The sequence below is a fragment of the Strix uralensis genome, chromosome 4, assembly GCF_047716275.1.
Source record: "Strix uralensis isolate ZFMK-TIS-50842 chromosome 4, bStrUra1, whole genome shotgun sequence".
In the NCBI taxonomy this organism is placed as follows: Eukaryota; Metazoa; Chordata; class Aves; order Strigiformes; family Strigidae; genus Strix; species Strix uralensis.
In genome coordinates, this window is record NC_133975.1 from 47,792,129 (window position 1) to 47,816,770 (window position 24,642).

The following is a 24,642-nucleotide window of genomic DNA, read 5'->3' on the forward strand; positions in this document are numbered from 1 at the left end:
TAGAAAAGTTAAATCATTTCTATTTACCTATTTTCATAATTCAAACACATACATATACCTGATGAAACTGGAGAGCAGTAACATTAAAAATAGAACGCTGGTGATAAATGCTTAGCATGAACTTCAGAGAAGATTGGACATTTATAAGGATAGGGATTACCATGCACAATATTTTGGATAGGATTAACAACAAAAGCATTTCTGAAAAGAAGTAGAGCCTTGATGATAGAAAATATACCCTGATCTTTAATTACAGGAGGTTTAGAATTAAAGCTTCCTCTCCTGGCAGTGTTATTCCATATTCATCCACTATGTGGGTTCTTGCATTTTCCTTTGAAAAGTCAGAGCCAGGATGCCAGATGAAACACTGGTCTCATGCAGCCTAGGTTTTCAAAGCAATGGGAGACGAAGGATGCTTTACTTTTCATGTTAATAGTGTGAGGCATTATGTCCGTTTTTCAGGGGTAACCTGTCATCAATTCCCCAAAATACAAAGAATCCCACAAAATCCTCAGACAACTAAGGATAAGTTACAGTGCAATGCTTTCTTTACTTTCCCCACGGCTTGTGATCATCAGTGGAAGACATGCAAAAGCAGTGCATGCTGGTTTTATTTCCATTTTAAAATATTATTGAAAACCAAATAATCATAATAATAATGATAACAATAATAAAAGTAACTACATAGTCTGCTTTGTGCAGTACATTTGTTTCTTCATGCTCTGTAAGGGAATGGTTGCTATTTACAGTATGCTCCAAGTCTGCCTTTCAGAAGACAGCCCAGCTTGGCTGGACAGTTTTCAGTTGCTACTAGAAATATGTCACTTATTAGGAACAGAAGGGATGTTTATCACTGTCTCAAGGGTTACTTTGGCTGAGGCAAAGAAACAGCTCAGTTATATAATGGAAAGAGCTGGGTCAAAGGATAAGAGATTTGTATAGTGTGTGCTCAAGACTCCAGCAGTGCAGACTCAGTTTCGCTCTTGCGTATCTTGCACAGACAGCGAGCGAGACCACGGCTATACAGGTCTTATCCATCCTCAAAAGCACCTCAGAGCCATGGGGGCTAAAGTCACCATTTAAAAACTCTCCCAAACCTTCTCAGTCAAGAGAAAAAGATTTGTCCTTCCTACTGCTTCTTTTGCCCTCCTGGTATCTAGTTAGCATTCAGTTTTGTTACCCAGACCCATCACGTAGTGACGGTTCAAACCCTCCTCCAATGGATCTAGAAATGACAGCTCTAGCAGACAAGCTTGAACACACCATCATCTTAATGGATGTTGAATATCAAGAGTCTTTCCAGTTCTCACCAGTGTTAATGGAGGATACTCTTCACCATAAATTCAGTTCCGATTTCTGGTGAAACAGCAAAAAGAAACCCAACCCTATCTGCTTTAGGGATACCACCTCACGGAGTACCTACCGCACAGCATTTCAGCAAGCAAGGGGCAGTTATAGTAAGTTGAACCTGTGTTTCCAGCTGGTTATGTAAATACCAGGGGTCTCATTTCAGGGTAGCCAAAACAGCAAGTTCTGTCAAAAGAAAAATAACCTGCATCCAGAGTCTTTTAAAAGGCTCCTCTCCGTGTGTTAGTTCTCAGTATCACGGCCGTGCTTCAGGTGAAAAGCTTAAGCATCAAATTTTCAAGCGCGAACCCAATTACCATAAGAACAACCCGGTAAATAAACACCGTTAAGGCGGCACAACGTCTCACCCCCGTTACCAAACCCAGAAATCGGCCCCAGACCCGTTCGTGGACATCGGTTGCTGGCTGGGGCGGCGGTACGCGGGGGGGGGCAGTGTCCCTCCCCGCGGGGGCAGCGGCAGCCCGCGCACCGCCGCCCCGGCACCTGTTGCGCCGCCATTTGGCAGTGAGAGAGGGGGCAGCGGCGAAGGCCGCCCCGTCGCCTCCTTCTTCCCCACCGACAACTTCCCGGGGCGTTAAACGGCCGCGCCAGGTGCCGCCCTCACCACGAAGGGGACGGCGGGCAGGAGCCGCGGCCCGAGTTGGCAGCTGAGTTGAGGGTGAAGAAGGTGGTTCTGTGGGAGCGCGGCCCGGCCTCCTCCCCGCCCGGCCTGCCTGCCTCCTGCCCGGCCTGCCTCCTGCCCGCCGGCCCGCCCCCCCTCCGCCCTACCCCCGCCCCGCCGCCGGTTGCCGGCTGACAGGTGCGCGCTCCTCCGCGGCAGCAGCGGCCCCGCTCGCCCCCGCCTCTCTCGGCCCCTCTGCGTGCCCCGCGCCCTCACCAGCCCCGGCTTCTCCGGCCCCCGCCCGGCACGGACCCGGATTGTTTAGTCCTTGGGAAGCTGGTCTGAGTCCAGATTTTGCTTTGATCCTTTTTTTTTTTTTTTTTTAAGAGAGGAAAAAAAAAAAAAAAGCGCCAAAGAAAAACAAAACCTGGAGACACAGAAAAGGGCTCTAGGAAAAAGTTTTGGATGGGATTATGTGGAAACTACCCTGCAATTCTCTGCTGCCAGAGCAGGCTCAGTGCTGCCTTCTCCCCAGCGGCGCAGCCCGCGCCGGGCGCTGCTGAGAGACGCCCGGGCCTCGGTGCCGCGCAGCCAGCGCCTGCCGTGCCGCAGCCCCTCGCCCCGCCGGCCCAATGCTCCTCTTCGGGCTGCTCCTGCTGACATCTGCCCTGGCCGGCCGGAGGCAGGGGGCCGCCGCCGAGTCCGACCTCAGCACCAAGTTCGCCTTCTCCGGCGCCAAGGAGCAGAACGGTAAGGAGCAGGAGCAGGAGCTCCGCTGCCGCCGCCGCGCAGCCCGGGGCAGGGGCAGGGCGGGGGCGGGCGCCCGGCCGGCGCGGAGCGGCGCGGAGCTCCCTCGCCTGCGGGGCTGCCCGGCTCCGCGGAGGGAGCGCGGCCCCGCGCGGGGCGGCGGTTGCGGGTGGGGGGTGCGTGTGGGGTGGGAAGCGCCGTGGCCGGGCCGGCAGGAGCGGGGCTGGGCAGCCGGTGTTCGCCCGCCGCGTTCGGGGAGCGCTGTGGGTAAAAGGGCAGCGGTCAGGCGGCTGCAGGGAGCCCAGCGCCGGCTCGGGGGCTCCCTCCTCTGCGGTCGGAGGTGCAGAATGTTCCCTTCCCCCCCCCAAAAAAAAGCAAGCAACGACCCCGCGCACCTTTGTGCCCTAAATTCTTAACTCTAGGGGGGTGTGGGTTTTTGTGTCTGTGCCTCAATGAGTGGTGTTTTGTACGGGCTGGAAACGAGCTAATCCTGCATAGGAAATGAGAATTACTTTCAACTTTCAAGTGTACCTGAAATGTTTAGAAAACTCTCAAATGCAAGTTCCCTTGGGCTGGGGCTGCGCAGAGCTGGAGAAAGGCTCCTTTCATACAGCAAGGGCAGCTTCGGGGTGTGTAATTTGCTTAGCCTCTGAACTCCATATGATTTACATTATTCAGATTTTTAAGCGCCTTGCCTCTTGATCTGCTATTATGAAGTCATTTTAAAGAATATTTTACAAACTGAAACGTTATATACTGCATGAAACCACACTTAGTGTAGAATATCAAAAATTAAGGCTGTTAGCATACATTCATGGAAACCCTGGTGCTTAATGTACAGGAGGGGGTGGGGGTGTTTGAAAAATTTAGTACTTTGCATGTCAGCTAGAACAAGCTTTCTCCCTGGGCACAAATCAACACAAAAGGCCAAGCTGGGAGCTCTCAAAACACTCTGAACTGTAATGAAATAAAGCAGAAACGCGGATTCGAGGCTAATTCAATTCTCTCAACTTTGAACTTGGGACTCCCCAGATAAAAGTATTCTACGTCATATCTTTTAATAGAAAGCAAAGTTTCGGAGACCTCTGTGGATGGGTGGAATATGCAGTGCGCTAGCAAGTTTAGCAGGGGGAGATTAATACTGCTGTGGCCTGCTAATGTGATGATATATGGCACCTGTGGACTGCCGGAGCTGCTGATCAAAGAGCAGCATGGGGATCAATCTCTAATCAGAGCAACTGTGAAGGGCCAGAGGAAAGTGATCAAAAGACTCAGAGACCCGGCTATTCTGACAGGAAACCAATCAGACTTGGTGCATAGTACAGGAAATTATCTGCTCTGTGTGAGAAAAGAAATCACTTGCTTTCTACCCCTTCCCAGCTTACCTGGTGTTTAGAGGCTTTAGGGCACCAGTTTGTGACAAAATGGACTTGGCACTAAAATACTAAAGTCTCATGCTGTTATGCTGCCTTCTGTTAAATTTGCATGGTGTGCGTATGAAGCATATCGACACAGAGAGTTAGCATTGCTTTGCTTTAACTTTGTCAGGACTGGAAAGAAACCTGTTATGCTGTCAGTTTGCCCTAAGAGGTTTGTTACAGGGTAACGCAGCAGGGTCCTGAAGGACCACCAGGGTCCAACATAACAATGAGTGCAACAATGTAAAAGGTAGATCGTATGGCACAGAAACAAAACTGATAGATATACGCAGCAACAGAAACTAGATTCTGTTCACATATATCAGAAATGCAGCTGCCTTAGGTCAGGCTTCAACTGGTTTGCAACGCAATTTGGCATGCTCTAAGATACAGTCACTACATCTTAGAACAAATGCAAAGGCAGGAGAATTTTTTTTTTTTTTTTTTTTTTTTTAAAGTGCCCTGAAACTGCATTCTGTGGTACTTTATACTCATAACAGTCCAGGTTCTTCTTGTAGCTTCCATCAAGTTTTCTTCCCAGTTGTTCAGTTGCAAAAATTGTTTTAAAAATTAGCACAAGTTCAGGTACTGCTAAGTACCAACCCCTGAATTTTCTTAAATGATTTTAATTATTTGGGGGATCAGTAACACTGGTCAAACCAGTTCTTACTTGATTTAATTAGAGTGATTTTTACACTCTGCTGCAATCTAAAGATTGTATAGCTTTTAGCTAGAGGCAGGTTAAAACTCCCTGGAGTATGAGAATGAGATATTGCTGTTTGCATGCCAAATAATCTTTGGTCAGGAGAGGGAGATTTTTCACTCACGCAGTCTACAAATAAAAATTCTGTCCTCTACTTGTAAAACTGCTAAATGGCCAAGAAGTTTTGCAGTAGAATGGATTACAGTGTTACTCAGCTACACACGTGGGTGCTGTAGCTATTGCTTCGAGGTGATACTGAAGATGTCTATGACCAGTTATTAAATCAGGGGGACTACTTGTGTTACAAAGGGTAAGCATGTGCTTAAGGATTTATTTTTTCATAATTGGCATTTATTTATTTATTAGCTAAATGATTATTAACTTCAAAATTACAATTTGACTCATTTATTTACTAAATGTTGACATAAGGAGTTCTCTTATTTCTGCTGCATAGTGAGTGTCATTTTAGGTGGCAATTTCCTAGTGTAAATACTTCTTTGTAATTGTAAATTATATATTCCTAGAACACAGTATTTTGCTGCTACCTGCTAGGAATTCAGTGTGATGGTTGTTGTGGGGCTGGTGTAGCTCCATTTGAAACCACTTAAAATCACCTCCTTGTTTTTATTGGCCCGCTGTTATAGTCAGATTTTCTTTAAGAACAGGTTTTATTTGTAACTCTGCTTGACAGTAAGGGGTTTTATGTGATTTCCTTGAAAAATTCATATTTATCTTTAATGTTTTTATTTTATTCAACCGAGTAAATGTTCATCTGGAGTATCAAAGAAGTTTACGCAACAATTTTCTGGAAACTGAAGTAGCAGTAAATGGTGTGTGTAGTGATGGGTCCTATTTACCTGGATGGATTTCATTGCCACAATTCTTTGTCATGTTGAAAACCAGATTAGGCTTCGAAGGCTTTTTCATACTTAGGTGGCTTTATCAGTTCTCTTATGGCTGTCTGACGTATTTATAACCATTTTTCCATATAGAAGTAAAGAGTCAAGAAAAATTGATCACTCAGTTTCTTTTGAGGAACAAAACTGAAGCGCTTGCATATTGAATTTGATTACTTGGATGGTTTAGTTATTTATTCTTTCTGTTATAGTTCTTGCTACTTTTCATCTACTTTTGACTGGGGTTTTTAGGTATTATCTTCATCCTGTTTCTGTAGCTTCAGCAATGTCTGAGGAAGATATTGGTGGATTGAGTGATGTGAATGACTTAATTCTGATGTCTTAACTCTGGTGGTCTGAGTGCATCTGCTTACATGATATTATTAGTTTAATCTATATTTGATTACAACATGAGATGGCAGGAGAATCAGTTCTGTTTTCTTGGGTGTCTTAAGACAAGATGTGATAAATGCTTAAAGTAAGTTTTCTAAGATATCAGCTATTATGATTTCTGTGAGAAATATGAGGAAGTCTTCATAGAAAATAATAAAAACTACTATTGTGTGCCATAAGTAATGAAGTGTATAGCTTATGTGGCATGTACATTTAAAATGTAGTAATGAATGACTACAGAAGGACAAGAAACTGAGGTCAGTTAGCAACTCACCAGGACCAACTAGTTAGAAGCATTAATTTTTCCGCAGTCAGTTTCAAGTGTGAATGAACAGCAATAAATAGAGTTGCCGAAGTAAATCTTAGAAAACCAAAGTACTTAATTTATTTCTGTCAGTCCTGCAGGGCAGGTAATATACTGGTGATGATCTGTCTTTTGATAGATCTTAATCTTTTAAGGGGTTGGTGTTTTTTTTTCCTTCCACCGCATGAATAGAAACTCTTAATGGTAAGTTTCACTAATTGATCACTTCATAATGTATTTCTTAAATCTTCTGAAATGGGCAAGATTTATGTCACTTAAAAAGAAAACCAAGCAGGACACCTTGAGCTGGAGTTTGAGACTTTTGTATCTCAGACCATCCTTTGGAAAAGTTGGTGGATGCAGCTGGAATTGAGCGAGTAGCTGAAGTGTCAGAGGGAGCTTCTCTCAACACCTCAGCGTGTGCGTGGCCTCACACAACCACCTAGAGGATTCATAGACTCATAGAATGGTTTGGGTTGGAAGGGGCCTTAAAGATCATCTAGTTCCAACCCCCTTGCCATCATGGGCAGGGACACCTTCCACTAGACCAGGTTGCTCAAAGCCCCGTTCAACCTGGCCTTGAACACTTCCAGGGAGGGGGCAACCACAGCTTCTCTGGGCAACCTGTTCCAGTGTCTCAGCACCCTCACAGTGAAGAATTTCTTTCTTACATCTAACTTAAATCTACCCTCTTTCAGTTTAAAGCCATTACCCCTCGTCCTATCCCTACATGCCCTGACAAAGAGTCCCTCCCCATCTTCCCTGCAGGCCCCCTTTAAGTACTGGAAGGCCGCTATAAGGTCTCCCTGGAGCCTTCTCTTCTCCAGGTTGAACAACCCCAACTCTCTCAGCCTGTCCTCACAGGGGAGGTGCTCCAGCCCCCTGATCATCTTCGTGGCCTCCTCTGGACCCACTCGAGCAGGTCCATGTCCTTCTTATGTTGGGGGCCCCAGAGCTGGACACAGCGCTGCAGGTGGGGTCTCAGGAGAGTGGAGTAGAGGGGGAGAATCACCTGCCTTGGACCTGCTGGCCACGTTTCTCTGGATGCAGCCTAGGATGCGGTTGGGTTTCTGAGCTGCAAGCGCACATTGCTGGTTCATGCATCTCCAAAGGGAGCTTTCAGCTTATTCAAGGGTGGGGACAGCATCACAATGTAGAGTTTATGAGTAAGTTCATTTAACTCAGGCTGAACACCTGAAAGAAGGTGTGGGTGTCCAAGTGATGCAGTGCATTGAATCCTTGCAGATGGGGATGTCAATGCTTTTGCTTGAGTGCAGTCATTTGACTGCAAAGTTTTCTCTTATAAACCAATATACTTTAAAGCAGTACCTCCACTGACTCTTGTTGAATTGATGAGTAGCAGTACAGTCTGTTGACTACTGCTGTGTAGCAGAAATTTTCTTCATTTTGAGAAGATAAGGAAGTATAAAATATGAGCATGTGTCATCTAAAGAGAAACTTGATAGCAATGCATTTTTTCTCAAGTTTAATCTATTTCTGTTTAGTCCAAGACTTGTTTTGAAATGTTTTAAAGCCCTTTTCCTGGAGAGTGAAGAATTGCACCACATCCTCTTTTGACTTTAAGCAAAAGATTGTGGCAAATTAGAGAACTTTGTCAGCATTGTAATAAATTGTAGGGGAAGAAAATTTTTAAAACCGTTTTTTTGTCTTTGTAGTTGGCATCTGGCATATTGTCTGCCATTCAGCAGAGTGCTGCTTGGGACTTCTTAGTCCTGCTGATTCTCTTGGTTTCTTCTGTTAAGTAAAAGCAAGGGTTTTAAAAGCACAGACCATTTGCTACTTGTCCCAGATATGTAGGCACTCCAACCTTCCTGTGCCTTTGTAAAATATCTTGAATAGAATTTCAGGGAGAAACATGTAACATCTTAGTTTTGTGGTAACTAGTTCTTACTAGGTTTGCAGGTCAAACTTTAAAGCTTTATAGCATGTTGTTTAGGGGGTTTTAGTTTGTCTTTCAGTGAGATACAGGGTTTTATAATGGAGAAGAAACACACGGCATACCTTGAGACGCTGACAGCTATATTACCAAAGGGCTTATGTTGAGCTTTGTCTTCACATAAATATATTGTCTTTTATTTCTTATAACTTTATCCATACCCTTTGAATCTAATTATTACATATTCAACATGTAATAGTGAAGTACTGGTCTGCATCCTACAGAGGTGGTGGTGCATTATAGCAGAGTGGTTTTGGGGGTTCTTGTTGCTGTTGGGTAGTTGCTGCTTTTGGTTTTTGCTGTCTGGCAGTTCCTGATTACTAGAAAGAGGACATGCTGTGCAAGCCCACTTCCCTTAGCTGGAAATGAGCCTCTTCAATTGCTTTATAGATAGCTCTTGGCTTTACCGGAGAGCCATGCTTTTGCTTTTTAGTCACAAAGTGTGTGCCATAGAAAATACACTTCCCGGTATGTAAGCTTCTTGGGAATTGGCCTGTACATAAGTAGTCTTTTAGCAGGAACCTGTAGGACTTAGAAAAAGTTACAGAACAGAAAATGAATAAGCTAACATGTAGAAATGCAGTTATTTTAGCAGAACTTAAGTATCTGTATGAGTGCTTAGTTGTTTTGGAGTTTCTGAGAAATTAATTGTACGTTAAAACTTACTCAGCCCTGTCATTCCCTTTTGGGGAAGACTTTTGCAGCTTGTGTTTGAATAGAAAATGCTTTTATTCAGGTAGGTGAGTGAAAATTCATAATGTGCTATTGTAAATCTAAAATATAAATTTGTGTTTTCTAGAGGCTTCATTAAATTGTAGGATGTTATTTTAAGGTGGCAATTCCAGGAAATTGGTGGCTCCATCCGGAGACATCCTAGCCTTAGAGTTCATCTGTCTTCTGATCTTCTCAACATTCTTCTGCTGAGATTTTATAAACGTATCCCCAGTGTTACATTGGGTTATTTGTGCTTAATTTCATGATCCTACAGAATATTTAGCAGTTTTCTTTTATGTAAGGTACCCCATCTTACAAAGCACATGTAAAATAGCACCTCTACACGTTTTTATGAGCTAATCAGTTTCTAGAGAAGGTGGTGGGCTGGGTGAGACAGGGCAGGACTCTAGACCCTCACAGAGAAAGTCTTATACACAGACAGTATAAGAACTATTAAAAAATTAATATAAATGAGAGGAAAGAGCCCAGCTAATTTCTTGATCTCCTGCAGGCCTTCTGCATTAGGGTTAGCAAGGGCTGTCTGTCTTCTGAGTTTAATTAGTTCTATTCCAAATACTCCATCTTTGTTAAACACACCCACAATTTTGGACTTTGACATTCATCTTGTATAGGCATGACGATACATTTGCACTGGGATCGTAGGCTGCTTGGCTTCTTATCGTTGTGAATTCCCCTGAAGTCCTGTGAGTGTGTGGCACCCCTCAACCTGTGTCAATGTGCTGTTACCTTCAGATGAGCTGGCTGCAACTCAAGTTAAAAGAGCTCATCAGCTGTTTAGTTAAGTCTCTTTGAGCCGCTGGATTATTATTTCCCTGTGTGGCTGTTCTCATTCAATCTAATTCAGTCTAATTTGAGACTATGCAGGTTAAGTCTGCAGTGAAGATGTTCACAGTGCTAGTTGCTGCTTTTGTTTTGTTTTCTTACTGCCATTTTCATGTACAGCTGTTTGGGGCTGAGGAAAAAGAATATGAAAGAACATGATACACGCAGAAACAGCATTTGCACATGAAATAAGAAAATGTTCAAAGGTTATTTACCATGTAGTGGCATCCTTTTATAGAGTGAGAATGGAAGAGTTGCAAGGGAGTAACCAGTAACACCTTTTTTCAGTGGCAACGTGCCTTTCTGTGAACTAATCCTCATAAATTATTCATTAATCTCGCGCTTTATGATGAATTCATTCAAAGTATCATTATAAACACAGATGTTTTAAGGAGATTCTTCTAGGGCGAAGAGCACTTCTATTCCTCTATACCCGGAAAGCCCAAAACACTGAAATTTCTCCTTGAGTTTGTTAAAACTGATTATTAACTGTATTAAAATAGTATGGAGGCATGGCTCACTTTGATCACTGTTCTACTGATTTCTTTACATGATGTGCAAGGAATGCACTGGTTCTGAATAAAGCCAGGTGAAGGACCAGGCAGCAGCAGGGAGGCCAAGGCTTTCCTCTGGTCATGCGCCTTGCCAGCATTGTGGCTGGAAGTAGAAATCTTTGTTTTGAAATTTTTCGTACTCTGTCTTCTAGATGAACAGTGGCATTAGTTGGGTAGCTATCCTGTTATGTTCCCTATGATATTGCAGCTCTACTAAAGGAAAACAAGGGAGGTCTTCCAAGTTTTCAGCAAATGCCTGGCGCAGCCGGTGATAACATTTGAGTGCTAGATTTAAACTCCCTTATCACCTTTACGTGGCATTTCTTGAAATATTAAGTCTGTCTCAGAAAAAGCAAAGAATGTCTTGGGAAAAGGAGAAAATGCTGCTTGTGTTTCCTGTATAATTCCTTTTTGCATTACTTCTGCTGTAATATTCTTATGAACTGGCAATAAATTATGTAAGAAGGTGGGGGGGCAGGAGGTTAGATACTGCAGTTAATTAGGGAATGGGTCCTGTAATCTGATAAATGGGCTTCAAACTAGGTTCAGGCAGTAAAAGGTAAAGGAGTAGTGCCCTTTTTGTAGTTTTGATATTCTATTCTACATCTTTAAACCATTACTCAGTTTGGCACGTATCAGCAAAGTCGTAATTTTCTGTGAAGGATAAGTCCAGGTGTAAAAGACGAGGGAGTGTCATATTTGAAGAGTGGTTTACACTGGAAAAATCATTTTGGAGACACTCTTAGCACACCTTTCATGTCAATCCATAGCTGTTAATCTCTCTATGCCACTTTTTAAGCATCATTTGTTTAAAAGCACTTGAAGTGCGAAAATGGATTTACTGGAAGAGGTACTGATTTGTGAAACACTGCATAATATTGCTTGTTTTCATTGTTATCTTTAGCTATAGTCTTTTCCACAGAATTAAGTTGCCCAGTCTTTTATTAAACTGTTATCTGGAGAGCTTCATTGGATGAGCCATTGTATGATAGCAGCTAGAATATTTAAGAAGTTTGATTTTATTTTTTTTTTAATCTTTTTTTTTTCCCCCCAGTGTATTTCAGCACGTAACCCTCTGAGTGCCTTCACCCTTGTTCAAAACAGTCAGAGGCACGAGTCCTAGGGGCTCCATGTTCCTCCCTGGATTGACAGGAAACCGGCACTCACTTTATACAATAGTTAAACATTAAAAAAGACATATGGCACAGGAAATTCTTTTGCTGTGTGTGAAGGTATGGCATTTCCAAACTGAAAGTGTTGTTCTGACTATTTCTCTGGTAGTGGTGAATTATATGAGGCCACTTCCATCTGCAGAGAGTCTGTTTCACTTGCTTGTGGTTCTGGGGCTCATTCAAATGCTCTAAAACAAAATAAAAGGAATGGATGTAATAACTTCTTTATGGAAAAGTCATAAAATGGTGCAGGGCCGTGTAAACAAATTGGGTCATTTACAAGATGTTTAAGTGATGGAGATTCAGTCCAAATTCAAAGGTGTGGATTAGGTTTTACAGTCATCTTGACTGAATTTTGCCCTCAACAAGACTTTATTTTTCTGCCAGGAATGCCATTGACACTACAGATGACAAATTCTCAGAAATGGTGTTTTCAAACATTTCAGTGCATTCAGACTAAAGCTGAGAAATGGATGAACAATTCTGTAGTATAATTTGTTCTTTCTCTAGGTGAATGAGGGGTCTTTCTTGATCCACGTGGTTACACTGCAAAGCCGTAGTGGAACTTTGTAGCGTTCCCGGGCAAAATAAACCAAAAGAGTTTCCTTTCTGGATTCAAACATGCCTGAACTAATTACAAAGCAACCGTTTTGGCTCTCTGCTGTGTTTGTATAAATAGGTTTGCACAGAACAGCAGCAACTGTGATCCAAGTTAAACTGCGCTAGTCTCAGAAACTTACGTTGGATCTAATTGAAGCATTGAACACACATCTATGGTGTGTCAGCTCACAAGACCCTTGTGACTCATTTCATCATTTGTCAGAGAGTCCTGAAAAAGTGGAATGAAAAAGAGGATAACTAATCCTTTTGCATGTTAAAATACATTCTGTAGGGTAATTTATATGCTTCAATGTGAATGTAAGCTTATGTATGGACAATTTTCCCAAGTTTGGGGAAGGGGCATTGGTGTTAGCTACTATGGGGTGCTTTCTTTCTCGAGAGACGTGGTTGCTCAGCTCTGCTATTACCAATGCAACTTCAACTACCTTATATAACTCTTCATGCACTAAAATCTGCAGATCATTTCAGAATGCAAATAACTTTATACTCAGCAAAAGTTTGGAGTTAGTTGTAATTATCTGTACATGGGTGAAACTACCTATTTGTAGGTACAGCGCTAAATAATGAACTGTTGACTTCTCTTTTAGATGATTGATACTGTGCCTGTGAAAATAATAGTTGTTACTTGGGAAGCATATATGTGTGATTATACAGTATTTGAAGAAGTCCTTCAGAAAGTGATTCAAATGAATGTTGCATTGTACAGTGTCAATTGCAAAAGGTTTTTATTTATATTATTGGCAATTTGTGTTTTAAAAATACAATTTTGGGAAGTGATCTACCTTAATATCGTAAGACTTCAGTGCCTTACTACTTAGTGTGTCTGTTGTTACACAGGGAGATCCATACCTGCAAACAGGTTGTTGCTTGTGTAACTATAGTGGACCTGAAAGTGAAGTCCCGTAATTGACAGCTAAAAAGTAGTGTCTCCAAAACAGACATGATTTCTAGACAAGGAGATGAAACTCTTGTATATGACCTTACCTGCTACTTTTTAAGATATGGCTAAGGATTCTTGTTGGGCCTGCTTTTTTTTTTTTTTTTTTTTTTTTTGTGTCATTCAAAAAATACCCAGTCCCCGGGAGCACTGCATGTCTATAGTCAGACTAGAGTCTAAAACTTGAAATACTCTAGAAATTTCTGCTAAACAGTGTATTTCTCATAGTACTTGCTGGTATAGGAGTTCACAAAGTACTTAGCTCTAGTGCTAATGCAGCCTTGTAGTTATTCCTTCTGAAGTGGAGTTTTAATTTGTGATGAACAGTATCATTACCACTAAGGGTCTTTGCCAGTAGTGTCTTTAAGCAATATTTACCTATTTTCATAAAATCTTTTATGAAGATTGACATAAGATGCTGAGAACCGCCATATTTTTTTTTTTTTTTCTTTTTTCATTCGGCATCTTTATTTTATACCTGTTCTCAGTAACAGCAAGAAGTAGTATGTGTGTGGGGAAGGGGGTGTCTGAGACTGAGTCCAAACAAGACTGGCAGCGAGTTTTTGAGCTCATTAACTGTCATCTCAAGAGATACCATTGAGATTGTCTTCGATCTTACCTAACACCTGAAGAGTGCCACACCTCAGAAAAGTGAGTGTACCAGTAAAGAGAGCTCTGTTACTTAAATATCTACCAGATTTGTGAATTTATCTTACTGCTTGTGAGGGGAAAGAGGGTTTTGTATAGTTGACAAGTAGAAATATAAATATGTTTCTAAAGCACATGTTTGCCTTATCAGCGAGAATCTCACAAAACTCTGGCCTCATTAGTCAAGATGCATGTGAAGGTACTGTGTAGTGATAATACCTAATGAAACAGTTGTGATATGCTTCTGTATTGTTACTGCTTTTAATGTAATTACATTACCAAAATTTAGAGCTGGTTAGTTCTTTGCATTAGGGAAAGAAACTGATGATGTGCCTGTACTATATCTAACACTGCCTGCTAGTTTTACAGGATCTTTACCTTCTCTTTGAGATTAACTCTGAGACTCTACAATGTTATAATTAAGAATACTGTTTCAAGGTTGTATCAATGCCCTTGAATAAAGCTGATTTCCCTTGCTCATTATTGAAAAAAACCCAAACCTTTTTAATGGTTCTGATTCATCTGAATCAGTTTAAAATATTTCACCATAAAATGGAGGCTTAGTTTTCTTTTGGACAATTTTAACAGCACAACATTTATTTCTAGAAGCAGTTGCTTAATAGATGGTCTTTAATTACTCAGATTTATAATGTGCACTTCTATGTGGTTTATTCTGACACTTTTATGTATGTGGATGCTTCATGTATGTTTGTTCTAATTCTGTTTATTGAGGTATATTCTTGAGATAGATTGACTTGTTCTGATTATTTCACTTTCAGAAAGTACTTGGTAAACTTTATGTTCACTGTTCACATTTCAGATGAGAATATATTCTCTGTAGTTTTTTAAAAAGCAAGAATCCCTAGTTTTGAGTTGGTTTGGACATGCGATGGTGAATATTGGAGCTAAAACTATTCTGACTAAATTAAATGCGGTTTAGCAGTACGTTAAATGGGTCCCCAGATGTTCAACAAATGAAATAGTATATAGTTTAAATAATAATCTTGTATGCATATATGAAGATCAACTAATGTTAGGTAACATGACAAATAATATTTACATTTCAGTTTCATTTTCTCGGGTTTGGGAAAAAAGGGGTCTTCCTTGCTCTTCTACATGTCAGCTGTTCTTACATTCATTTAATTCCAGACAATAGAGGTTGCTGAACATGTGGATCATAGCCCAACATACAGCTTGGATGTGGCTAATATGCTCCGCAGGGGGATAATGTCTCATCTGTGTGGGTGCAGCTGGTTTATGCCATCCTGTTTTGGAATGTGCATGTGCACCCCGATGTTGCCCCTGAATATGAAATAGAGTAGGTATTGATTTCTGAGTTCTGTCACACCAGCCCTTCTTCAGGATCTTAGAAGGCAACTCTGGAATATGTTTTTTAAGTGAACGGTTTTATAAATGAGTTGCAGCATTCCCCTTTTTTTTCTTATTGCCTCTACCGCATTCCCTTGGCTGGCTTAAGACTTCTTTCCAATATCAATTTGCAGGATATTCATTGCTTTGAAGCTTGAATTCTACCCTAACAGACATTTTGTAAAGTATTTAACATTTGTGGTAATAGGTTGCATTTAGTTAATTCCTGCCCCTGCTTTAGTCAAATCTTTAATATAAAGGCAGTTTTCTAAACTTGCTGCTTATTATAATGCACACTATTCTATGTACAAGTGATTTTATAAGCATGAATACTTCCTTATAAATAGTGCGTTACTAGTTGACTAGTTCTAATCCCTAAACTTCCCCAATGACAGTACTTTGGATAGGTGTAAAAGATGCAAAGCTATATTGAGCAGTTTTTCACTAAGGTATCCAAAAAGTTTTCACTGTGTATGAGGAATTCCACTGAAGTTGAGAAGTGACTGGATCTAATTACTAGGAAAAAAATTACATGATGCACATTTGCAAGAGCAAGCCATTGTCATTAATTTGAAGCTTGGAAAAAGGAAATATCTAGCAAGAAGACTTCTTTTTCAGACTTTTGATTATGTCCATAAAATGTGCAATTAAGCTCAGCAATTGTATTCATGTTTGCTATGATAGTTGTGCCTGTCTAGCTATAAAAATCATTTACTGCATGTGAATTGCTTTCTTATCTGGAAAAAAATGAAATTAATAATGGTTGAAGCGTAATAAAGTTTATTTATGGAAAGTATTTTTTGAAAGATAAAAGCTAATCATACTTTCATATTTTGAGCATTATTTTCTTTTATAGTTCTCTTTAATTCAGTGCCTTTCCTAAGCTAAGGAATCCAAGCTGCATGTAGAACAACAGGATTTCTACCCCATTTACAGTAAAATATTGATGGACCGATATGGAAATCTGTGCTGTTGATAAGAATTTAAAAATAATTTGATGAGAACTGTAACAGAAATGCTTCTGCCTTTATGCTAAGAGAGAAATGTTCTTTTCCACAGCTCATGGAATAGTTGAGCAATGTTGGATGTATTATAATATAGAGAAGTGGTACACATTGAGAAGTAAAGACAGAAATGTCAAAAGGAGAACAGTGTTGAAAGCCATCTATAGGAAAAAAAAAAAAATCTTATGAGTGAAACCCACTGCATAGAAAGTGTCTTTCTGTGTATCTGTTTTCTTTCTGTAGTAGAAGGCTGAAGAAAAGGGCTCCAGCACAGTAACCCTTCTTTGGTGATTACCAAATGCGGTTAAATTTTTTTTCATATTGTTGTGCATGAAAATCTTATTTTATAAGTCTGCTACATAGTTATCACCTGATTTTTACATCATGTAAAGGTATTGAAAAGGGGTGTTTGAGAGATTTTTTCACTGTAACAGTCAAGATATGAAGCTGTAAACAGCAAAGACTGCAATCTAGTTTTCATGAACACTATTATATAGTGGCTTCGTTTGTCCTTCTACAGCACGACTGGAGGTCTTTTTGAAGTGCTGTTCCTCAAAATATAGAATATGTGTGTTTTGGTGGTGGTTGTTTGAACAGGTAGGTCTTTACTGTCATTCAGCTAAACTTCTGGTAGGCAAGCTGCTAGTGCTTCATTAAATATGTCCTGAGGTTGGCCTGTTACAAAGCAGTATTGGTAAGTCATTGGCTTTGTATTTATGTTATTAATCTGTAATGATCAATGTGACTGGAGGTTTACTTTTTCAGAGAAAGACATGAATACTGTGCCATTTTCTCTCTCACTTCGCGTTTATCAGAGTTCATATCCAGGGAGTGAAGAGAGAAACCAATCTTCAGCTGTGATAGTTTTTCATCCTAAAACATTCTTCAGTGTCATGTAAGCATTTATATGTCTGAGGATGTATAGAGAAAAGTATCAGATTCTTAGGCTTTTTATTGGTATTGGATTCTCAACATAAGCAATCTCTATTTTTTCTCTGTTTTCTCCTTGTGCACCAAAATCAAAATGTCAGACATGGCCTTTTGAATTGCTTCTCTTTTGTGTGGCTAGTAAGTGTGGTTTTAAGAGACAGCTTTGTACCAATAATTTTCATTACTTTAAACAAGAGCAATGATAATAGTTTCAAGTATTATTTCAAGTATTTAAAAAATAAAGCTTAATGTAAATGGAAAAATCATATGTTTCTCTGAAAATTCTTAGTATACTTTATTTTCTGGCACATGGTTACGTTGCCACTAGGAACTTGATCCTTAAAGCAAGAGGAGAGAACGTAACAAACTGCGCAATGGCACCTTGGTGCCAGAATAGATTTAGTGCAACTATGGGGTTTTTTTTGTTATTCCTGGCACTTTTGGAAAGAATGATTTCATAACGCCTGAAATGTTTCTGAGGAGAAACAAGATTGACACCAAGACCCCTTTCTTTCTTCTTTTCCCTTAACTTTTAATTATTTGTATGGGTTGAGGAGCTCTGCTTAGAGCTTGTGTTAAACATCGTACTGGTAAGACATAAATTTTGTGTGTGTGTACTGAAAAAAAACCAAAATAGGAGGAACATAACGTTATGCCCTCCTTCAAGAGTTGTGTTTACAGTTAAGAGAGCCTATGTTTATAAACCACGAGGAGGCAGTCTTCATGGAAATAAATAATTGCTATTTGGTGGGCACAGAGAAGCTCATGAGGAGGTAAATCAAACTAATTACTGAAAATTGTAACAGTAGTTGTTTCGTCAAAATGAGCATTGAGTGTCCGTTGTGTTGGTATCCTGACAGGTGCATTACACAAGAGTATCTAGATATGTAGGCAGCCAGTTGGTCTAACTTCCTGTATTATATCTTAAAAGTGGATTTTTTTCAAAAGTAACAAGAGTATCTAATAGAAAGTTTTAAATTATGTTCTCTCAAAAGAAGGGACAATGTGAGTCTGACTTCATTTGTGATTGAAAGCACTCTCCTGGTTGTGATGTACCAAATGACTATAAAAGTCAATGGGTGGTTTGGTTAAAGAGGGAGTAGTGGAAAACAAGTGCATTCCTGTGGTAAGATGATGGGAGAAGGAAAATGAAGTAAAAGAAATACAAGGGGAACCATTTTGCAGCTGTTGGAAAAGCAGTGGCTTTAGCCTTAATGAATCTGTGTTTTTGAGGGGGTTTTATTTTTATTTTTTTTTTAAATAAACTGAGCCCTAAGGAAAAGGGGTGTGATCCAGACAGTGGTTACAGTGTTGATGTTCGAGTGGAAAGGTCAGCAGCTTGCACCTGCCCAAGAGATTTCAGTCAGAAGTGGTTAGATGTGTATTTATGTATGGATGGGGAAAGCAGGAGGAAGCGGACCTTTGGTAATTTCTCTGTCTGTGAACAGCCCTGGAGCCCCTGGAGTCACCTTTTGCAGAAATAAAATGGTGGTCAACATGAGGCTTTAAGTTCTCAGCTAGCATCTGCTTTCTGTCACAGTTAGAGAAGGGCTAAAGGGAATGATCTTCCCCTCAAGTTGCACCAGGGAAGGTTTAGATATTAGGAAGCATTTCTTTACAGAACGGGTTGTTAGGCGTTGGAATAGGCTGCCCAGGGAGGTGGTGGAGTCCCCATCCCTGGAGGTGTTTAAGAGTCGGGTTGACATAGCGCTGAGGGATCTGGTGTAGTTGGGAACTGTCAGTGTTAGGTTAATGGTTGGACTGGATGATCTTCAAGGTCCTTTCCAACCTAGATGATTCTGTGAAAATTCTGTGAAATCTTGCATGTGGCTGGAGTGGACTGTGATTCAGCTCCTGAAAACTGAACAAAAAAAACCCAATCAAAACTGAATCAGTCCTTCTCTTCAATATCACTTGATTACAAAGAACACACCGTAAACATAATGAGATCGTTTGCTCAAAGGATCAAGCTGTTAATGTTACTGCTACCTTTTGTAGCAAACAGTAGAGAAACTCCATAGTTTGTTAAAAAAGAATTACAACGATCAGAGCAAAATTAGAACATGGTCTTAATAAAAAAAAAAAAATAAGGTGAAATGTTTGCCATGTTTGGCAAGCAATTTTGCTCCGGATCTTTTCCATGAAAGATACTGATGGTTTTCACCTAGGTAATGTAAACAGGTACTTTCTCTGCAGTGTAGGAAGAGATGCTATTAAGATAGTTCTATTTCAAGACAGTATTTATGGAACCACAGAAGACAGTGACAGAAGCAAGGCAAAAGTAATAATATTATAAAAAATTTAAGAATGTCTTTAAGCAAACAAGATGCAGCTCAAGGAATCTGCTTTCAATCTCTGACAATTATTTTTGTGTTTTGTTTTTAGGATAGGTGCCCTCATCTTAAAATTCTTGCTGCTCTGGAATTTCCTTCCCTTCCAGAACTGAAGTCTTCTGTATGTAATTCAGCTTTCATGAATTTTCTTCCTTGATAAAAGAGTACCTGGTTCATTGGTTCTGGGTACATTTTTTTTTCCTTGCTTCTTCAAACATCTATTTACAAATTTACCAGTTCAAATAAGCAATATTACGTTCAAAGACACTGTGTCCATAAAATAACTCTCTAAATAGCTTCAGATACCTCATCACCTTTCTTACAGTGCAAAAAATATTTCTATGTTGTTAATTTCTCAGGCTTGATATGTTTCTGTTTTCTTTCCATAGCTTTCTCATAAACACATGAATTGCTTAAAGACCTGACTTTAAAATTTTAACATCTTAATATAACTGCAGAGGGTTACCTAATGATGATAATTCCACCTCCAACAATCGCTTTATAACTTTTCAAGCTGTAGCTATATGATAGGCTTTCAACAGTGTTAACAACTTTCTTGAAGTACCTGCAGAAATCTTCCAGGATCATGAAGACCTTTTTATTGCTTCTCTAATGCAAAAATATTGCCGGGTACTTCACTTAATAATGACAGCCTATCAGTGTAACACTTCAGTTATATTTCTTAATATCATGGCATCATTCAGGTAGTAATAAAGCATGAACAATTGAGAGCACAAGCTCTAGCTATTTATCCTGTTCTGTTCTTGCAGTTTACTTGAAATTAGGTTTAGCCACTACTTGAGTAGGCTTCCAAAGATATGCAAAGTGTTAGATGAAGAGGGTTTGGAGACAGTGTGGTAGTCTTCCATTTGTATTGGTACTGAATGTGACATGATGCTACTCCTGTAATTGTTTGTGAGCTTTTTGCTGTTTGTTTTGTTCTAGATTTTTCTTTTCCCCCTACTCATGTTGGAGGATTGAGATGGTGGCTGAAATCACCTATCAGTTGCTACAGGAATAACACGCTGCTTTGACCAAATTCAAATCAGAGGATTGCTCTTGGTCCCCATAAATTCCTTCCTAAACACTTAATTTTCTTGCTTTACAATAATCCCTTCAGTGTAGAGCAGCAGCTACTTAGCTACTTTTTGCGTTGTTTATCCCCTATTTGGATCTATAATAATGTAATTGTCATTCTGTTGCCCAGTCTTACACAACTTTGGATATATTTTAGTATTGTTTGGGATCTTTACATGAAAGATGTGACAAAATGATGGTTTCTTATGTTTCATTTTTAACTTGTGGAAACTGCAGGAAGAAAAACTGTAGCAGTTGTGGCACTGGGGTTTGAAAGCACAGCTGAAATCTTTAAGAAAGAGAAGGGAAACTGAACGGAGTTATGGGCAGAACAATTACAAAGCTGACTCAAACATGACACCAGTTTACCAAGAAAACTTCAGTTATGAATTACCAAATTACATTCTAAATCTGGAAATTTTTAAAGATGTAAAACTTAGGGTTAATTAGCTTATTAAATATTAGGCTGAGGAGAATTCAAGAAAAATATTCTTGATCGTACTCAAAAAAAAGTGTTTTGTATTTGAGATAAGACAATTTTCTTAAAGGTAGTCAAGGAGAGGTAATTAAAGATATGGAATAATATGTGCATTTTGAATATCTTCCATGGTAATGAGGCCAAAAGGAAGAGATAAGGTTAAGTATAAAGCTGTGATCTACAATACTGTAGATTAAAAGAAAGCACTAGTAATGTAGCCTGTGTGCCAAAGCAACTCCCTGAGAAATATCTAGAAGGTAATAGCAGCCATTCCAGGCCAAATGAAGGGCCTGTTTAACTCAGCGTGTTGTGTCTGACAGGACATTAAGGAACGTAATGATGATTCCCTGATCTACTCTCCTGCCTTCTAGAATTTCAGTAGTCAGAATTTTTTTTAAGGTGCAGGCAGAATTTTGGGGTTTGGTAGTCCAATAGCATTTTGAAACCTTGTAAACTCTTGCTATTTACAGTTTGTAGTGATGAGAAAGTTTAACTGTGTAACAGATAAATATCTTCTTTTGGTTGTTTCACATGCACTATTGGATCATTTTATTCAGTGTCATCTAATTCTTTGGTTTTGCCTATGATTTTTAGATTTGACCAGCTATTGTGGAGCCTCACCTAAGAGCTTCTTCAGTCTTTGGATCTTCCATGTTGTTCTCCTGTATAGTGTTTGCGTCTATGTCTATGCACATATGTATGTGTGTGGTATAGGAGATATGAATAAAAATGCATATGTATGTATCTTCTGGTATTCCAAGTATCGAAAGTATTGGTAAGCAGTATTTGAGATGATACACCGTGGATTTATACAGTGATAGTGTTTTCTCTCGTTCTCTGTGCTTTTGCTGCAGGTTCTTAATATTCAAGTTTTTTTCTTGGCGGTGTAATCCTGTTCCAGTCCAATCACAGCTCTGCACATGAGAAAGACACTGAGAAATTGCTTTGTGTTGTGTTCAGATCTGGGAGTGGTGGGAACTGCAGTGAGATGAAGCCGTAAATTTCCCAGGAGCAAGCTGTTTCCATGTTCCACTTCAAATATATTGTTGTTAATACGGGTAAAAGATGTTGTCATTCAGGTGGTGACTGTAAAAATGGGAAGTAAACTTTCTTAAGTGTTCTTTCCTGAGCATTAGGTTATGGTGTCAAGTGGTGTTCTGTTTGTTTTGGCCTTGGTTTTCTTTCCACAAACTTTTTTTTTTTTGGTTTGCAAACCTTCAGGACCGGATTCTACTCCTTCATTAGGCCTCTGCCTAAGAGGAACAGAGACTTTTCCTTCTACTTTACCAACCTGAAAAAGGAACAAGTCTAGTTACTGAGTTTATGTGAAGAGCTTTTTTCAGTACTGTCATCATCAAATCACAGCTTTCTGAAAGTGGCATGGAGGCTGTGAAAACTGTGATCTGTTTGCCATTCATGTGAGGGAAGGACATGTACATGTAGAAAAGTTTGTTTTGCATTAGATCTAGAGATGTTTTTCTGAGCATCATAATGACAGTAAATTGTCCTTGCTGGTTATTTTAGCTCCCCAGTTGAAGGGGAACCTGCCCTAGAAGTAAGCAGGTTCTTCAGTGAGGTTCTTCAGTGTAGCCAATGATATTTAGATCTTGCAGAGGAGTTGCTAGTCTCCCATCCTTTTCCTTGCCCTCTTTCTGACTTGAATTTTATTTGTAACAAAGTTTGCCAGTGAATTTCACAGGTAACCCCATTTCTTTGTCTATCTTGTGTACGATAGTGATTGATTTCCCCTGGCCCTTCCTTTTTAAACGGAATATTTTCTACAGTTTCTTAATTATTTTTAAATGAAGAAAACCATACCCTTCAGAGTACCGGATGCTTCGCCAGACTGTATGTTTCTAGTTTCTCTTGACTCAGCAATTGGATGCTATTCTGCATTTAGGAATGTGTTTTTTGACTGAAACATAAATAGAAAATATTTGTTCATAGAAAAGTATATTAAAGAGAGAACTTGTGTACCTCTGATGGCTTCTGTGCTCTGAAGTTCTGGTTAGTATGCACACAATAAATAACACCTACTTAATTGATAATCCTTATTAACTCTAGAACTGCAGGTTTTAAAAATAAAAATACTACCAGAAAAAAAGTAGCTGCTACTATCTAGTACTTATCTTGTCACCTCTACCTGATGAGGTTAATGTTGGTGACATGGCACTGTTATGTTTAAATTGCGTAATTGAAAGTCAGCTTTAAATTTACCCTGGTAAGTTATTTGGTAAGCATTTTTGTGTTTGAGATGACTTACAAGAAATAAATTTCAAGATTGCCTGTTATGTTTAAAGATAGCCTAGCAATTGAACTATTAGATGTCCTGTTTTTTGGTTTGGTTTGGTTTTTTTCGATGGATTCAGAGAGGAGGAATGAATTCTGCAGTCATGAACAGCCTAATGCATACTCTGCAGAAATTTTTTCTTTGTCTTCAGTAGTATTGGATGTCCTTGTTAAGTAAAGCCTGTAGTGATCCAAGCCTGGTTCTTTGTGGGCAGCATTAACAGCAAGGACTGGTGTCCCTGAGGATGGTGTCAGTGGCATGCTGCTCACCAGCAGTTCTTGTCTGTGGGAATTCCTTTCACAGGAAGAAGGTGCTGGCTGAGAGATGTGTTTCTTGGTTGCTGCTGGATCCAGTACCGATCACCTGGGCCTTTTTCCCCAGTCTCCTGATTCTGCCGTAGGAGGGCCTAAAGGTATAGGGGAAGGAAAGAAGAGAAATGGATGTTCAGTACACAAACTGAAAAATGCTTATAAAAATGATTCATATTTTTCTTTATTTAGAGAATATTATGTGGCTTTATTCACTAAAATAATTAGGCTTTTAGGAAAATATAGGCTGAAGTGATACCATGCTAGGTGAAATGTAATGGAAATCTCAGATCAAGTTGCTAGTACTTCCTTTTCTGGCTTGCTTTCAACTGTGCCTGTGAGCGCAAAGGAATGGCATGTATTTATACATTTGTAAATAAGATCCCACACGTTTTCCGCTTGAGAACATACACTCGGACCTTTTATGGTCAGGAGGGGGTGTTTCCCTCTGTGAGCTATCCAGAGAACTACACATTTCCAAGTATGCAGTTCAGAAACTTACAGATGATGCTTTGTAAACTTGAGTTTAAATAAAGACGTTTGGGGGATTAAAGGCAAAAAGTAATTTTTCTCTTTTTCCAGTGGAAATATACTTTAGGATAAAAAAAAACAGGTTTTGATGTTGATGTCCTTGCTAAGCTGAATTGCCTTATTCAGATTCACTTCTAAAAATAACACTTAGATCCAGCTCTCATGACTATGTCTCTTCTTCTCAAAATATCTGTTTATCAAGAGAGATTCAGTCGATAATAGTTTATTGGAATATCCAGAATTTATCCAGAACTCTTTCTGTATATTCAGTGTCAGTTGATCATAATAGATCAACATACTCTAGCAATAAAATAGATCAACATACTCTAGCAATAATATTCTTAGAATAATTGATTTTGTGGGGTTTTTTTTAAAAAAAAAAAAAAAACAAAACCAAACCAAAACAAAAACCCATCTAGGTGACGTGAAAATATTTCAAAAATAGTA

The 24,642-nt window shown here is 39.7% G+C and overlaps 1 protein-coding gene across 1 annotated transcript in view; it reads left to right on the forward strand.

Annotated features, from left to right (window-relative positions):
- Nucleotides 1-2,368: 2,368 nt before the first annotated feature.
- PDGFC (platelet derived growth factor C) overlaps nucleotides 2,369-24,642 on the forward strand; it is a 135,214-nt gene continuing 112,940 nt past the window's right edge. The window contains exon 1 of the mRNA XM_074865085.1: nucleotides 2,369-2,719. Within this exon, the coding sequence (XP_074721186.1) occupies nucleotides 2,602-2,719 (118 nt within the window). The 5' untranslated portion in view covers nucleotides 2,369-2,601. The remainder of the gene's footprint in view (nucleotides 2,720-24,642) is intronic.